The sequence below is a fragment of the Orcinus orca genome, chromosome 8 (genome assembly GCF_937001465.1).
Source record: "Orcinus orca chromosome 8, mOrcOrc1.1, whole genome shotgun sequence".
NCBI classification, from domain to species: Eukaryota; Metazoa; Chordata; class Mammalia; order Artiodactyla; family Delphinidae; genus Orcinus; species Orcinus orca.
In genome coordinates this window covers 9591968-9610517 of record NC_064566.1, presented here as the reverse complement: position 1 = coordinate 9610517, position 18550 = coordinate 9591968, and the positions used below count along the sequence as shown (strand labels likewise).

At 46.5% G+C, this 18550-nt stretch overlaps 1 protein-coding gene across 3 annotated transcripts in view; it reads left to right on the top strand.

Moving 5' to 3' along the window:
• FADS2 (fatty acid desaturase 2) overlaps nucleotides 1–18550 on the top strand; it is a 65206-nt gene that overhangs the window by 15627 nt on the left and 31029 nt on the right. Inside the window, exons 1-2 of one of the 3 annotated variants that reach the window (XM_049713117.1) lie at nucleotides 14738–14868; nucleotides 15163–15280. The exons of 1 other annotated variant lie outside the window; for it this stretch is intronic. In XM_049713117.1, coding sequence (XP_049569074.1) covers nucleotides 14861–14868; nucleotides 15163–15280 — 126 coding nt within the window. In that variant the 5' untranslated portion in view covers nucleotides 14738–14860. Of the gene's footprint in view, nucleotides 1–14096; nucleotides 14869–15162; nucleotides 15281–18550 lie in introns of those variants that run through there. One more of the 3 variants, XM_004264197.4, reaches the window with a different exon arrangement.

Below are 18550 nucleotides of genomic sequence, written 5' to 3'. Positions count from 1 at the left end.
TAATGCACAGAAATCTCTTGCATTCCTATACACTAATGATGAAAAATCTGAATGCGAAATTAAGGAAACACTCCCATTTACCATTGCAACAAAAAGAATAAAATACCTAGGACTAAACCTACATAGGGAGACAAAAGACCTGTATGTAGAAAACTATAAGACACTGTTGAAAGAAATTAAAGATGATACCAACAGATGGAGAGACATACCATGTTCTTGGATCGGAAGAATCAATATTGTGAAAATGACTATACTACCCAAAGCAATCTACAGATTCAATGCAATCCCTATCAAATTACCAATGGCATTTTTTACAGAACTAGAACAAAAAAATCTTAAAATGTGTATGGAGACACAAAAGACCCCAAATAGCCAAAGCAATCTTGAAGGAAGAAAACAGAGCTAGAGGAATCAGACTCCCTGACTTCAGACTATACTACAAAGCTACAGTAATCAAGACAGTATGGTACTGGCAGAAAAACAGAAATACAGATCAGTGGAACAGAATAGAAAGTTGCACCTATGGTCAAACTAATCTATGACAAAGGAGGCAAGGATATACAATGGAAAAAGACAGTCTCTTCAATAAGTGGTGCCTGGAAAACTGGACAGCTACATGTAAAAGAACGAAGTTAGAACACTCCCTAACACCATACACAAAAATAAACTCAAAATTGATTAAGGACCTAAATGTAAGGACGGACACCATAAAACTCTTAGAGGAAAACATAGGAAGAACACTCTGACATAAATCACAGCAAGATCTTTTTTGACCCACCTCCTAGAGTAATGGAAATAAAAACAAAAATAAACAAATGGGACCTAATGAAACTTCAAAGCTTTTGCACAGCTAAGGAAACTATGAACAAGACAAAAAGACAACCCTCAGAATGGGAGAAAATATTCGCAAATGAATTAACAGACAAAGGATTAATCTCCAAAATATATAAACAGCTCATGCAGCTCAATATTTTAAAAACAAACAACCCAGTCAAAAAATGGTCAGAAGACCTAAATATGCATTTCTCCAAAGAAGACATACAGATGGCCAAGAGGCACCTGAAAAGTGCTCAACATCACTAATTATTAGAGAAAGGCAAATCAAAACTACAATGAGGTATTACCTCACACCGGTCAGAATGGCCATCATCAGAAAATCTACAAACAACAAATGCTGGAGAGGGTGTGGAGAAAAGGGAACACTCTTGCACTGTTGGTGGGAATGTAAATTGATACAGCCACTATGGAGAACAGTATGGAGGTTCCTTAAAAAATTAAAAATAGAATTACCATATGACCCAGCAATGCCACTACTGGGCATATACCCAGAGAAAACCATAATTCAAAAAGACACATGCACCCCAATATTCATTGCAGCACTATTTACAATAGCCAGGTCACAGAAGGAACCTAAATGCCCATCAACAGATGAATGGATAAAGAAGATGTGGTACATATACACAATGGAATATTACTCAGCCACAAAAAGGAAGGAAATTGGGTCACTTGCAGAGATGTGGGTGGATCGAGAGACTGTTATACAGAGTGAAGTAAGTCAGAAAGAGAAAAACAAATATCGTATATTAACACATATATGTGGAACCTAGAAAAATGGTACAGATTAACCGGTTTGCAAAGCAGAAATAGAGACACAGTTGTAGAGAACAAATGTATGGACACCAAGGGGGGAAAGCAGGGTGGGGGTGGGATGAACTGGGAGATTGGGATTGACATATGTACACTAATATGTATAAAATAGATAATAAGAACCTGCTGTATTTAAAAAATTAAATTAAAAAAGAGTAATCATAAGAAAGCTGGGATGGCTAAATTAATTAATATGAGATAAAATAGACTTTGAGAGAGTATTATCAGAGAGAATTTCATAATAAGGAAATCATTAAGAAGACATAAAAATCCAAAATTTGTATGAATCTAATAATTGAAATATGTGAAGCAAAAATTGACCAAATAAAAAGAGAAATAGATAAATCCATAATCATAGTTGGAGGTTTTAACACCTCCTTTTAGTAATTTATAAAACAGACCAAAGAAATCAATATAGAATTTTGAACAATACCATCAACCAGTTTCACCTACTGACATGTATCAAACACTGCATCCAACTACTGAAGACACATTCTTTTCAAGAGTACATTGAACATTCTTCAAGATAGACTATATGTTAGGCCATAAAGTAAATATATATCACTAAATATAAAATAAAATGATACAGAGTATATTCTCTGACAACTGTGTTAAATTAGGAGTTGATTACAAAGGACTGTTCAGAAGATCTCCAAATATTGGGAAATTATCATATTACCAGGTAATCCACAGGCTCAAAGAAATTGCAAGGAATTAGAAAATATTTTTAGGGGCTTCCCTGGTGGCACAGTGGTTAAGAATCTGCCTGCCAATGCAGGGGACACGGGCTCGAGCCCTGGTCCGGAAAGATCCCACGTGCCTCAGAGCAACTAAGCCCATGGGCCACAACTACCGAGCCTGCATTCTAGAGCCCACAAGCCACAACTACTGAAGCCCACGTGCCACAACTACTGAAGGCTGTGTGCCTAGAGCCTGTGCTCCACAGCAAGAGAAGCTACCACAATCAGAAGCCCGTGCACCGCAACAAAGAGTAGCCCCCGCTCGCTGCAACTAGAGAAAGCTGGCGCGCACAGCAACGAAGACCCAACACAGCCAATAAATAAATAAATTAATGAAATAAATCTATTTTTTTTAAAAAAGAAAATATTTTTAAATGAATGATGATGAAAACATATCAAAATTTATGGGATACTACTAGCAGTGCTTAAAGGGAAATTTATAGCTTTAAATGCTTGTTTTAGAAAAGGTATGAAATCAATGAAATATAAAATACAATTAAAGAAAGTAAATACAATAAAAAATTAGTTTTTTGAAAAAAATTGATAAATCTCTAGCAAGAATAATGAAGAAAAAAAGAAAATATCTCACACCATACACAAAAATAAACTCAAAATGGCTTAAAGATTTAAATAGAAGACATGACACCATAACACACCTAGAAGAGAACATTAGCAAAACATTATCTGACATAAATTGTATCAATGTTTTCTTAGGTCAGTCTCCCAAGGCAATAATAGAAATAAAAGCAGAATAAACAAATAGGACCTGATCAAATTTACAAGCTTTTGTACAGCAAAGGAAACCATAAACAAAATGAAAAGATAACGTATGGAATGGGAGAAAATATTTGCAGATGATGTGACAGACAAGGGTTTAATTTCCAGAATATACAAACAGCTCATACAACTCAATAACAAAAAAACAAACAACCCAATTAAAAAGTGGGCAGAAGACCTAAACAGACAGTTCTCCAAAGAAGACATATACATGGAAAGAGGTTCAACATCACTAACAGAGAAATGCAAATCAAAACTACAATGAGGGACTTCCCCGGTAGTCCAGTGGCTAAGACTCCATGCTCCCAATGCAGGGAGGCCAGGTTCAATCACTGGTCAGGGAGCTAGATACCACATGCTGCAACTAAAAATCCTGCATGCCGCAACTAAGACCCGACTTGGCCAAATAAATTAATTAATTTAAAGAAAACTATTAGAAAAAAAACTACAGTGAGGTATCACCTCACACCTGTCAGATGGCCATCATTAAAAACTCTACAAATAACAAATGCTGGAGACGGTGTGGAGAAAAGGGAGCCCTCCTACGCTGTTGGTGGGAATGTAAGTTGGTACAGCCACTATAGAAAACAGTATGGAGTACAGATGAACCGGTTTGCAGGGCAGAAATTGAGACACAGATGTAGAGAACAAATGTGTGGACACCAAGGCGGGGAAAGCGGTGGCAGGTGGGCGTGCTGTATAACCTGCTATATAAAAAATAAATAAAATAAAATTCAAAAATTAAAAAAAACCCCACAACAGTATGGATGTTCCTCAGAAAACTAAAAATAGAATTACCATATGATCCAGCAATCCCACTCCTGGGCATATATCCAGACAAAACTCTAATCCAAAAAAATACATGCACCCAAATGTTCATTGCATCACTATTCACAATAGCCAAGACATGGAAACAACCTAAATGTCCATCAACAGATGAATGGATAAAGAAGATGTGGTACTATATACAGTGGAATACTACTCAGCCATAAAAAAGAATGAAATAATGCCATTTGCAGCCACATGGATGCCACTTGAGATCATCATACTAAGTGAAGTAAGTCAGACAGAGAAAGACAAACAGTATCTGCAGCCAATCAATCTCCTGGCTTCTCAATGACCTTGACATAAAGTCTAACTCCTTAACATGACTTGCAAGGCCCTTTTGAGCTATGCCTGCTGCCTCCACCCCACCCCACCCAACCCCGGACCTTAAATCTCACTCTTCTTGCCGGAAATTCTCCCTTCCACTTCCCCACCTCTTGTCTGTCTCTGTGTTCCAGACCTACTGAACTTCTTTCAGCTCCTCAGGAGCTGCCAACTTCTCTCTGATTTCTGTGCCTACAGGAGTCTCTTCTCACTTCCAGAAACATTTCTGCCATCCTCAGTCCCTTTTCACCTGGCTAATTCCATGCAAACTTCTGGGCTCTCTGTCACTCTAGAACCTGTATCTCTCCTTAATACTTAGCCCTTGACTCCTTTGCACTTAACTCACTATCTTGTGAGTGTTATGTATTTGCTGTGTCCTCTCCACACTGGGAGCTCCATGGGACCAGGGGCTATTCTATTTAATTATACATATGTTTACACACACACACACACGGATCTTGTACACACTGCTAGTAAAGTTGATTGTTTCTGAGTAGAGAGGATAAGCATTATTTTAATATTTTAAAATACTTATCTATATTTTCTGATTTTCATAATAAACATCTCTTGTTTTCCTAATAACAAAAAATAATAACACAATTTCAGACTTACTGTAAAGCTACAGTAATCATAACAGTGTGGAAGTGGCAAAGAACAGACAGATAGATCAATGGGACAGAATAGAGAGTCTAGAAATAGACCTACACAAATACAGTCAACTGAACTTTGACAGAGGAGCAAAGGCAATACAGTGGAGAAAAGAGAATTTTTTCAACACATGGTGTTGGTACAACTTGACATCCACGTACAAAAAAATGATCTAGACACAGACCTTAGACCCCTCACGAAAAATTAACTCAAAATGGATTATAGACTTAAATGTAAAACACAAAACCATAAAACTATAAGGTAACCTGGGAGAATATTTAGATGATCTTGAGTTTGGCAATGGCTTTTTATGTACCACACCAAAACCATGACCCATGAAAGAGACAACTGATAAGCTGGACTTCATTAAAACTAAAAACTTATGCTCCGTGAAAGACACTGTCAAGAGAATGAGAACACAAGCCACAGACTGGGAGAAGATGTTTGCAAACGACATAGCTGATACAGGACTGTTATCTAAAATACAGAGAACTCTCAAAACTCAAAAAATAAGAAAACAAATGGGAGAAAATAATTGCAAACCATATATCTGATAAGGAACTCACACAACTTAATAGCAAAAATATATAAGGAACTCATACAACTCAATAGCAAAAAAGTCAAATCATGTATCTGTTGGCCATTTGTATACCTTTGTATACGTTCTCTGGAAAAAATGTTTATTCCAGTCTGTATTTTAAACCCCCCCAGTAGTCCTTTCTTCCTATGTGTGTCCTTTTCTTTTACACAGAACACTTCACTTCTGACACTCTGCTCACCAAATGTGAAGGGGGTTTCCCCACACCAAGCAATTCTGTGACACCAGCAATTTAGCTTAATTCTGACACTGTGTACCTGGAGATAGCATCAGATCCTACAAGGTAAGGGCTCAGTCCCACCAGACTGTCCCACACACCACCAATTCAGATGCCAGTATTAAGTTCAGGTGGTGACCTGCACTTCTGACCCACTGGCTATAAATCAGAGATTCCCACAATGCCTTCCTTGGTTTCAATTAATTTGCTAGAGTGGCTCACAGAACTTAGGAAAACAGTTTACTTACTGTTTACCAGTTTATTATAAAAGGATGTGATAAAGGATACAGATGAACATCCAGATGGAAGAGATGTGTAGGGGGCAAGGTATGCGGGAAGTGGCGCCGAGCCCCCATGCCCCGTCCACGTGCGCCACTCTCGCCACACCTCCATGTGGTCACCAACCTGGAAGCTCTCCAAACCCCATACTTTTAGGGTACTTAATGGAGGCTTCCTCACGTAGGCAAGATCAATCATTAACTCCATTTCCAGCTCCTCTCTCCTCTCTGGAGGATGGGGGAATGGGCTGAAAACTCCAAGCCCCTGATTATGGTTTGATCTTTCTGGTGACCAGCCCTCATCCAGTAGCCCACCCAGAGTCACCTCATTAGAACAAAAGACACTCGTATCACCCAGAAAATTACAAGGGTTTCAGGAACTGGGGACAGAGACCAATAGAGATTTTCTATTACCTCACAAGATACTTTGTCCATTTTTAAGTTGAATTATTTGATTTTTTTGCTATTGAGTTGTATGAGTTCCTTATATATTTTTGCTATTAAGTTGTATGAGTTCCTTATCAGATATATGGTTTGCAATTATTTTCTCCCATTTGTTTTCTTATTTTTTGAGTTTTGAGAGTTCTCTGTATTTTAGATAACAGTCCTGTATCAGCTATGTCTTTTGCAAATATTTTCTCCCAGTCTGTGGCTTGTGTTCTCATTCTCTTGACAGTGTCTTTCACGGAGCATAAGTTTTTAATTTTAATGAAGTCCAGCTTATCAGTTATCTCTTTCATGGGTCATGGTTTTGGTGTGGTACATAAAAAGCCATTGCCAAACTCAAGATCATCTAAATGTTCTCCCAGGTTATCTTATAGTTTTATGGTTTTGTGTCTTATGGTATATATACACGATGTAATATTATTTGTCCATAAGAAAGAAGGAAATCCTGCCATTTGGGATATGGATGGAATTTGAGGGCATTACGCTACATGAAATAAGTCAGTCAGAGGAAGACCAATACTGTATGATCTCAATTATATGTGGAATCTAAGAAAACCAAACTCAGTAACAGAGAGTAGAATTGTGGTAGCCAGAGAGATGGAGAAGAAAGAGTGATGGTGTTCAGAGGGCACACATTTCCAGTTATAAGATGAATAAGTTCTGGGGATCTAACATACAGCAGCATGGTGACTACAGTTAGCCATACTGTACTGTATGTTTGAAAACTGCTAAGGGAGTAGATCTTAAAAGTTCTCACCATATATACACACAAAAAGAACTATGTGAGGTGGCAGACGTATCTTAGTCTATCTGGGCTACTATAACAGAAATCTCATAGACTGGGTAGCTTGTAAACAACAGAAATTTATTTCTTACAGCTCTGGAGGCTAGGAAGTCCAAGATCAAGGTGCTGGCAGATTGGGTGTCTGGCGAGAGGGTTCACTTCCTAGATGGCTGTCTTTTTGCTTTAACTCCGCATGGTGGAAGGGTCAAGGACTTCTTGTATAGGACACTCTTCCCATTTATGAGGGCTCCACCCTCATGACCTAATCACCTCCAAAGGCCTCATCTCCACACATATAACATTGGGGATTAGATCTCAACAGACGAACTTGAGGGAGACACAGATATTCAGTGCACAGTATACTGTATGATTCCAATTATATGACATTCTGGAAAAGGCAAAATTATGGAGACAGTAAAAGACCAGGGGATAGAGGGGAGGGAGGGGTGAATAGGTAGAGCATAGAGGATATTTAGGGCAGTGAAACTATCTTGTACGATACTGTTATGGTAGATACATGTGTCAAAGCCCATAGAATGTATAACACAAAGAGTAAACCCTGATGTAAACAATGGACTTTGGGTAATGATGTGTCAATATTGGTAATCAGTTGTAACAAATGTACCGCTGGTAGGGGATGTTGATAATGGGGGAAGCTGTGTGTGTGTGGACATATAGCGGGTATATGGGAACTCTCTGACCTTCCTACTCAATTTTGCCGTGAACCACAAACTACCGTAAAGAATAAATGTATTAATCATGATTATGCTGGAAAAAGAAGAACAGTTTGTTCTTTGAAGACAAAAATAAAGGTGTTTTTGTTAAAAAAAAAAAGAATAAGTGTATTAAAAAAATTAATGAAAGAGACCTTAAAAATCAAAAACCAACTGTCAGAGGTAATCCCACGCTGAGTCAAAATGCGAGGTGGTGTCTGAAAGTACCCACTTTCTAAATCTGGGATGTGAGCAAGTTATGTGAACGCTCCAGGGCTTGATTTATTTTCTGCTTGAAAATAAAGAGTTGGGCAAGATCAGCGGTTCTCGAGCTTTTGAATTTTTCATGAAGAAGTAAATTAAATATGGAAATGAGTGTAGAGTTGTCCACTTTTCATTTCGTGAAATAAACATATTTTCAAAACTCCACCATCTACTGTTACCATTTCATTATTGAAAAACATTTTAGTACAGAAAATTAGGACAGAATTTTTTAAAAGGCAGTCACTTAAATTGAATACCCTTAGTTTTATGAAACACTCTACATTTTTCTTTATTTTTCTAGTTTTTCAACTAACTGCTGAAAACTCTATGCTATCTGGAACCAGTTTGTGGACCAGTACGTGGAATGACTAAATGACATCTTCCAAACCTAATATTCTGAGGCTTGCTGCACAAGTAGGTTGGTGTGGCAGAAATGTCCAAAGTGCTGGACCTAAGCAAACAGTGAACAATAACCGTCAGGGCCCAAGTCCCTGATATATATGCTGAGCATGTTATTGCCAATGCTTAAAACAACCCCATGGGGTAGGTTATCATTGATGCAAAAAAACTGAGGCTTCGAAAGACAGAGTAACCTGTCAGAGTCCAGCTACAGCAGTTGCAGCACCAGGACACATACCCAAGCTGGTCTTGACTCCAAAGCCCATATTGTTTCTGCCTTCAGATTCTGGTTTTCTGCCTAGCATGCTCTCTTCTTCTGGTAGCAACATTCTCCTCCTCTGAAAGTGGCTCCTTTCCGTGGTGATCCGAGGACAATGGTGCTTCAAGGACAAGGACAACCCTGTCTGAAGAACTTTCACCATTACACCCCCTACTGGACTCTTAATCGGCCTCCCCATAATGTTGCTCTGCTTACAAAATCCCTGAGCCCACCTGGGCAACGCCCACCTGGGCAAAGGGGCCTGTCCCAAATAAGGAAAGGCATAAGGCCTGTCCCACTCCCACCCTTACGAAGGAAGGTATATGTGCCTCGACCAATCAGTAACCAAATTTTTTTTTTTTGCGGTACGCAGGCCTCTCACTGTTGCGGCCTCTCCCGTTGCGGAGCACAGGCTCCGGACGCGCAGGCTCAGCAGCATGTGGGATCCTCCCAGACTGGGGCACGAACCCGTGTCCCCTGCATCGGCAGGCGGACTCCCAACCACTGCGCCACCAGGGAAGCCCTTGGATGAGCCTTCTTGTCCCCCATCTCACCAGCCTCTTCCCCAACCTGCTGCTCCCCAACCCCCGCCTCTCTACCTGCAAGCAGACCTTCCCTCCCCTCCCCACACTCGGTCATGAGCAGCCCAACGAATCGAGTCCCAACATGGTTCCCCTACGAGAGGTCGCTAATGGAGACCGAGGTACTATCAGGGTTCATGTCCCCTTCCCCATGTCTGATCTCTCATATTCAAGGGGAACTGGGCCCCTTAGCCAGGACCCCTCCACCTTCATCAGGGAATTCCAGGCCCTAACTATAGCCTTTGACTTAACCTGGCCAGATATTCCTGTGTCCTAACTACCTGCTGCATCACGAAGACAAGGCTGGGATCGGGGCCTTGGCTCAGGCCTGGGCAGGTGAGGCACACGCCCGAGATCCTAATGAGAACCGAGCCGGGGAAGAGACAGTTCCACGGGCAGGCCCAGGATGGAGATACCAGGCAAATGAAAATGGGCCAGCAGGAGGGCTCACTAGGAGAAACTTCATGACTACATATCTACTGAAGGTATGAAAAGGCCAGTCATCAAACAGCACAATTATGAGAAACTCGGAGAAGTTACCCAGGAACCCTTGGAGAAGGCAGCCCTTTTTCAGGCCCGATTGGCAGAGGCTATGAGGAAATACACCAGCCTAGACCCTGAGACTCCTGAAGTTCAGGCTGTATTGCGGTTCACTTTATAAGCCAGGCTTCGCCAAGCATAAGACAGAAATTACGGAAACTAGAGCAAGGGCCACAGACCCCATTTTCCGTCCCATTGACAGGGCTTTAAGGTCTTCACGAATAGGGAGGAGGCTTCTAGCAATAGACGAGAAAGAGAGGAGGAAAAATTGACACGACCTGCTCAATATACGGCTCTTGTCATTACTCAGTCCCTCCCACAGCACGGACTCAAGGCAGCCCATCTCCCGTCGCAGAAACCACAGCTGACCTGCGACCCGTGCGGTCAGCAGGGGCGCACAGTGAAGAACGGCCGCACCCCACCACCCGACACCCCGTGCCCTTACTGTCATCAAAAGGGCTACTGGAAGAGGAGTTGTCCCTGCCGCCCTCAAGCTGGTAGGCCAACACCACAACCACCCAACACCTGGGGTATCTCGGGTCCCAGCCCCCTGGCTGAGGTCAAGGCCAATGGCCCCTGTTGGTGGTAGTTGACTACCAGGAGTGAGAACGGGATTACGCTCAAGATCTGGGGCTCCTGGATGCGGATGACTGAAGGTGCCCAAGTCTCAGTCTACAGGCCCCTATGTTCCCCAGAAGACCGGAGGAGCCCCAGGTAACCCTGGATGGGGCAGGGGCTGCTATAACCTTTCGAAGTGACACAGCGGCTACTTATTCAGCCCCAAACTCCTCCTCTGGTCCCACTCGCTCTTCCTCGATCCTCCTAACAGGGATGGGAACAGGCTTAGCCGGACTCTTAAACCCTATTTTCATCCCTACAGCTCTCTCTTGAACTTACACAACAGACTGCCAACATCGCAGCTCAAATTAACATGCTACAAGACAAATAATTTCTCTGCAGGAGTAGTTTTACAAAATAAAAGAGCTCTGGACCTCCTAAAGGCTTATCAGGGAGGGACTTGTGCAACATTAAAGGAGGATTGCTGTTTTTTGGTCAACCATCCGGGCAAGGTCCAGCCCAATCTTTGGGCCATGTATTTTTAACCTTCTTGTTAAGTTTGTCTCTTCCAGAATACAACAAATAAACCTCCAAATGGTGATACAACAAGAATACCAGACAGGGCTTTCCTGGTGGCCCAGTGGTTAAGAATCTGCCTGCCAATGCAGGGGACTCGTGTTTAATCCCTGGTCCGGGAAGATCCCACATGCCGTGGAGCAACTAAGCCTGTGCACCACAACTACTGAGCCTGCGCTCTACAGCCCGCGAGCCACAACTACTGGGCCCATGTGCCACAACTACTGAAGCCCGCGTGCCTAGAGCCCGTGCTCTGCGACAAGAGAAGCCACCACAATGAGAAGCTCGCACACAGCAATGAAGACTCAATGCAGCCAAAAATAAATAAATAAATTTATTAAAAAGAAAAAAAGAATACTGGACAGTCAACACTCGTACAACCCTTGAACAAGCCAACATCTCTTTCCGTGGGGCCCACACTCCTCCCTAGATGCACCCTGACAGAGAGCAGGCAAGGGATCCCAGGGCCCCACGATGCCCTCACTCAGCAGGAAGCGGCCAGAGAGAGTTCATTGCCCCTTCTCCTCCCAAAAGGGCTTCCTGAATGCCTGAGAGGGAATTAGGCAGTTAGGTAGATATGAGTAGGGTATTCAATAAGGCCAAGGAATTGGCCCTACACATAAAGAGAAGGGGGAGTGTGGTGCTCCCAGGACAATGGTGCTTCGAGGACAAAGGATGACCCTGCCTGAAAAAGTTACTGGACTCTTAATCGCCCTCCCCACCATGTTGAGATGGTTTTGAAATCCCTGAGCCCACCTGGGTGATGCCCACCTGGGCAATGGGACCTGTCCCAAATAAGGAAAGGCATATGCCCTGTCCTACTCCCACTGTACAGAAGGAAGGTAGGTGTGCCTCGATCAATCAGTAAATGAAATTTTCACCTTGGACCATTCCTTTGTTTTCTGGCTATAAAAACTGATCAATAACACATGTGCGGGCTCGACTCTCCCAGACTACTAGGAATTCGGGCCACTGTTCTGGCAGCGACCCTTTCCTCTAATAAATTCTATCTTCTTTACGTTCTGCTTTATGTCTGGAAATTCTTCTCCAACCTGCGCTCATACCTTGACACTTTCCCCACTCCAACATGTGGACTCTTTGAGATTAATCTCCAGGCCATAGTTGACTCATCCAGGCATGGGTACTTGATCCAAGAAGGGCGTGCCAGTCAGAGTTCTTCCTTCTGTGTCTGAGTTTATACCTCGAGAGATTAGTAGGCCTACCTTCCAACGCAGCCAGCCGTTAAGACCTAAGACTCAGTAGTTTTCAGCTGTCTCTCCACCAGACCCTCGTTTGCAAGGAGAGAGAAAGAGGTGACATCAAGGAGGAACAGAGGAGGGAGAGACCTGGCAGCCTTCAAGTTCCTGCATCTGCTGGTTCCTGAGCCCCTCCATCCCCACCTTCCTGTGTTCAGATTGTCCCACCTTTCCTTGAACTTATTGATTTTTTAAAAATACATTTATTTATTTATTTATTTATATTTTTGGCTGCGTCGGGTCTTCGTAGCTGTGAGCAGGCTTTCTCTAGTTGTGGCGAGTGGGCGCTACTCTTTGTTGCGGTGCGCGGTCTTACTGTGGTGTCTTCTCCTGTTGTGGAGCATGGGCTCTAGGCACGCAGGCTTCAGTAGTTGGGGCAAGTGGGCTCGATAGTTGTGGCTCGTGGGCTGTAGCGTGCAGGCTCGGTAGTTGTGCTGCACGGGCTTAGTTGCTCCGCCACATATGGGATCCTCCCGGACCAAGGCTCGAACCCGTGTCCCCTGCATTGGCAGGCGGATTCTTAACCACTGCGCCACCAGGGAAGTCCCTCCTTGAGTTTAGCGAGACAACAAACTCCTCCTTTTTTCTGAGCCAATTTGCGTTCTGTCCCGTGCAACCAGTAAGGCTTCCATGCCATTCTTCCTCCCTGGGAAGTGCGGAGCCCTACTTCAAGGACACCCTACATCGAGGACACAGGACAAAAACTCAGGAATTAACCTAGCCCCCATAGCAACTGTTGCCATGCGCGCTCCTAATCTAAACCAGACAGCCCCCCTCCCCCATTCCATATTAGGCAAAATAATCGCCATGTAGTAACCTTGTAGCATCCTGACCAATCACCTAATGCCATCCTGCCAGCAGGAATTTTCTTTGTCTTGAGGCTATAAAAGTTGGCTACTAGCCCACAAAGGGGGTCGGCTCGCCCTGGTCTATCAGGAAGTCGCCCGCGGTATTTGCAGCGCCCCTAACTCTGCTCTTTGTTCTCAATAAACTCACTCTTTTCTAAAATACTTCGTGTCTCGAAATTCTTCTTCCAGCCCGCGCGCGGACCACAACACTTTTGATACCCCCATTTTTATTTCCTGTTATTTATAACATCACTGAACAATTAATCCTATGAGGTCCTGTATTGTTTCCATGGTACCTCTCCCAAATCGGCTGTGAGATTCCTGAGTTCAGGCAAAGAACCAAGTCCTGGAGTCCCCACTCCCATGCCCCCCCCCCCCCCCCGCTTCCCTCCACCATGGCGCCTAACACAGGAAAGTACATCAGAGGTTCCACAATTCTTTTCTAAGATCCACTGATTACAGGCCTTGGGCCAGCCGGAGGCCGGCTTCTTCCCCCAGGGAGGCTGCAGAAGGGCGCCAATGTGGATAGCACGGACAATGTGGATATACTGGAGTCCGGATTCCAGCGGGTTAGGGGAGGGCGTCACCTAACCAGGCCAGTCCCAGAGTGGAACTCGCCAGCCCGGCGGCTCGGCGCCGCCTGCGCGCCCGCCAGCCGGGCCCTGGGCCGGTCCCCACCGCAGAGCGCGCGGAGCGGCTGGGTCCTCTACGTGCCGGCATCAGGTGCAAACCCGGGAGCGCGGGCCGTGGGTGTGCGCGCAAGCGCCCGGAAAGCGCGGAACTCAGCCGCCGCCCCAGCTCGCCCGCCAAGCTACCCTGGGATATCCTTGGGTCCCCCCCTCCAACCCCCCAGCTCGAGCGGGGGAGGGAGGAGTTCGGACACGTAACCGACCTCCAGGCCCCTCTCGACTCCGCGTGGGGGGGCAGGCGGGGGAGCCGGGGACCGCTGTTCCAGCCCGCTGGCCTTCGAAAGATCCTCCTGGGCCAATGGCAGGCGGGGCGACGCGCCCGGATTGGTGCAGGCGCTCTGCTGATCACTGTGGAAACCCAGGCGGAGGGGAACGCGGGAGGATGCGAAGCCCCGGACGGGGGGAGCCAGCGGGGCGGGAAGAGGAGGCTTCGAGGCCCTGAGCTACCGAGGAGTTTTTACAGGAGGCAAAAGTCCACTGCGGGCCGGCGGGCGGAGGGAGGGGCGGAAGGAGGGGACCGCTTGGGGGCACTGGGAAGCCTGGAGGGAAGGCAAGGATACTCCGGAGCGAAGGCGAGGCGGCTGGGGGAGGGGGCGCGGTGGGGGGAGGAGTAGGAGAAGACAAAAGCCGAAAGCGAGGAGGCCCCGGGCCGCATACACCGCAGTGCACGGGGCAACCCTGTCGGCAGGCAGCATGGGGAAGGGGGGGAACCAGGGCGAGGGGGCCACCGAGCGCGAGGCGCCGATGCCTGCCTTCCGCTGGGAGGAGATTCAGAAGCACAACCTGCGCACGGACCAGTGGCTCGTCATCGACCGCAAGGTCTACAACATCACCGAATGGTCACACCGGCACCCGGGGGGCCACCGGGTCATCGGGCACTACGCAGGGGAAGATGCTACGGTAAGGGTCTGGGGCCTCTCCCGCCACCTTTCTCTGCTGCAGGAGGGAATCAGGAGTCATGGGTCCCAGGGCGCCAAACAAGACCTCCAGCGCTGAGTGGAGCTTGGGGCGTCCTGGAGGGAAGGAAAGAGTCTACTGCGCTCATCCCCCGCCCCGAATCCTCGTCCTCTGGGACAGCTGGGCCAACGTGCTGTGGGGGTCGGATTTTGGAGCCCAAGAGGCATATTCGAGCGGTGGAGAATCATGCAGGATCTACCGCGCGCACTGGGATCCTTGCGTCCGTTCCTTCCTCAGAGTTCAGCCGGAGCCTGGGACTCCCCAGAGAGGGCGCCGGGGCCCTGGAGCCTTGACGCCCCCAGCGTGGAAGATGGCCGCCCCTGGGCCCCGCGGAGAGGAGCGGGAGAGGAGCCAGGTGTGGGACTCCGCGCGCGTCCCCCACTCGCCAGCCAGACTAGGGGGCGGGGAAGGAAAGCTCGTCCCCGGCCAGGGCTCGCTCCTGCCGGAATTCCAGTCTCAGAAGGTCCGCAATGGCTGCCGCGGAGACACCGCCTGGTAGCTCCTGTTCCCACGCTCTCAGAGACTACCAGGACCCCCTGCCCCCGCCCCCCCCCCCCGGCGAGGGCCGGCCTTCTTGGGGGCCCCGGGTGGGAATTGGTGGAAAGAAAAAGGGCTGGAATTTGCAAAGCCCAGGTGGAGAGGGGCCTTGAGACGGGACGATTTAGCAGCACTAGGCTAGCTTGGCAACAGGTCCAGCTGCATTCGAGGTTACTCTGGGACTTCAACTCAATGGTCCTCTGTTCCCAAATCCGGCCAGGAGTGCCCTCCCTCATCTTGCCCTCGGAAAGGTAGTGGGACTCTGGGATCTTCCTGGAGCCGGGGCTGTCCATCTTACCCTCACCTTTGCGCACCAAACCTGCAGCTCTGCGATGACACAGCACCCCACCACGCCCCCTACCCCCCAGCCCCAAATCCTTGCTTATTCTTCGGGTGCAGCTGGATCTGCTCCCCCCATCCCCACCCCATGGCCTCGAAGAACAGAGGCTGGGAGGGAAGGAAGGGGCCACTCTTGGTGGCAGTGAGCTGGAAGCAGAGCAGTTCTGGTGGCATGGAGAATTTGGGAAGGGTGACTAGGGAGAGATCAGCTTGACATAGCTCATTCCACCTGGAGGTCTGGCATGCTGACCTGTTTGGGCTTTTGCTGGGCAAGCTGTATGGGGCCGTCAGTTGGTGGAACTCTAGATCTCCCTACCTCTTCTATCTAATTGGGACAGACAGAGTCAAGTGTTGGGGGGCAGAGCAGGCAGCTATAGTGTAAGCTGTTGCTTGGCTCGCTGCTTTGGCGAGCAGAGGGTCAGCAATAGCGCCTACAGCTTTGGGCCCGATCCCGTTTTACCTGCTTGTGAACTCGCCTTGAGCCCTTGGGGCTGGGATACTGATTGTAACTTAGGTGGGTATAAGATTTTCAAGCACCATCAGTATATTATCTCACTGGGACCTTCCCACAGCCCTGTGAGGAGGTGGGGTAAGAGTGATTCCCAAGTAAAGACCTGGTTTGAGATCTTTCATAGGTGAATTCTGAAGGTTCCTGTCCTGGTTGAGCCTTCACCGAAATGTTTCCTAGAAGGAAAAGTCAAATCCAGTGGATTGGTCTGTTTATTCCGTAGTGTGAAATAAATATATTTTCTTTTGCGGCAAGGCATTTCCTAAACTAAGCACTAGATAAATGCAATGGAGTTTTACTGTTACCGAGTCTAACCTCATATGGCTCATCGCACAACGGGCCAATAATCGAGAGACGAGTTGCTGGGGCAAAGGAATAACGACTTTACTCGGAAAGCCAGCAAACTGGGAAGATGGTGGGCTCATGCCCAAGGAACCATCTTGCCTGACTTAGAATTCAGGCTCCTTTTATACTAAAAGGGGAGGGAGTAAAATCAAACATTTCCTGGTTCCCGTCAGCCTCTGGAGGGGATGTATGTGTTCATTTCTTCCTCCCTGTAGTCATAGGTGGGCCTGGTCAGGATGTTTCCTGTGAGCTCAACAAAGGTATTGTAGCTTAATGTTCATTACCTGAGAAGCAGGGTTCCCAGAGATAGGCCATTATGTATAATTTAAGGTTATAGACAACATCCCTTTAGTGATTAACTTGTAATAGAATGCAAAAGGTTCTTCCGTATTACATTATCAGATAAGTGAGCGGTAAGAGTGAGGATTATGTAACAGCTAGAATGTAAAGTAAACAAAGAGGAATTTGGAGGAAAATTTTTTAAATCCAGGCCAGCTCTATTTGGTGTAGCAAGATATAAAGACAATCCCTATGCCCAGAGCTTACTGCCTTCCAAGATAAAACTTTGGGGGCATGAAATGCACTAATCTAGTTGAATAATGGTGGACGGAGCAACTGGATATTTTCTCTCTCTCTCTCCCTCTCCCTCCCTCTCCCTCCCTCTCCCTCTTTCTCTATTTTCTGGGACCAGGTTGGAAAAAGGCCACAGGAAGTGTGGGGTCTCTGGGCAGGGGACTTGAGAGGGGCAGGAACAGGCTAGGCATGGAGAGACTCTGTCTCTTTATTTTTGGGCTGTTGAGCAGGTGGTTTCGCCCTTGGGGCATGGACTTCTTCAGATCTGGGGGAGTGAGTATTTATGGTCCTGTGAAGTGTGGGAAGGACTGATCTGCAGATAGAGGTTAGATTCCAGGGAGCACTTGAATGCACTGTTATGAGCCAATCCTGATGCAGTGGTATCCTCACCAGAGGCTGACAGTCAAGGAAGCCCGATAATCTGGGGCCTCAATAGGGGATTTTCCTGTTACTGAAGAAGAGAAGACCTCAGAAGTCAGGACGGCCTCCTCCCCAGAAGGGTGGCTTAGTGAAGGGTAAGGCCAATCGTCATGTGGTCCTTCTCTCTGCAAGAATAAAAAATGAAACTAAATTTTTACAGCTCACAAAGCACATTGTACGGATCACCTCATTTAGTGCTGCGATCAGCCCTGTAGGGAGTAGCTCCCTTGGGTTTAAACACCTTGCTGTCTTCGCAGCACTCAGACCTCAACTCAGGATCTACCAACACAGAGACCTCCCAGCCCCCCTTCCCTTCCCTCCTCCTCTCCTCCTTCCTTCCTATTTACACCTTGGGTTTCTTCCCCTCTGTTCCTCCAGCACTTCCCTGGTCTTTGCCTTGCTGTGGGCAAAGGGAGCCCTCGCCTGGGTCCCAGGGGTGTCTCTCCTCTTTCAGGGCAGAGTCCCACCACTGCAGAACTTTTTTTTCTGTTTTTCAATTGAAGTATAGTTAATTTACAATGTTGTGTTAGTTTCAAGTGTATAGCAAAGCGATTCAGTTATATACAGAGTTATAAAAGTTCCCCAGAACTTTTCATCTCTAGCAGAGACTCATCACACATTTATTCCAGTGTCTCTGTGGTTCCGAGCTGGCCCTGGGCACAAAGATGAATAACTCACAGCTAGTGAGTGCATCTGCTGGATTTGCTTCTCTCCTTTCAAACTGGGACTTGAATCTGGACCCTCTGCCTCTAGGCACCAGCTTCCCCACCTCTGCCGCCCTCGTCTCGGTGACTTTTTTTGCCCTGTCTGCGTCAGTCGCCCCTTGGAACCCAGGGAGGGCGAGAAGAGATCAGGATTCATTCCATCTTTGAACTTGCTCCGATGCCGTTCTTGGGAAATGCA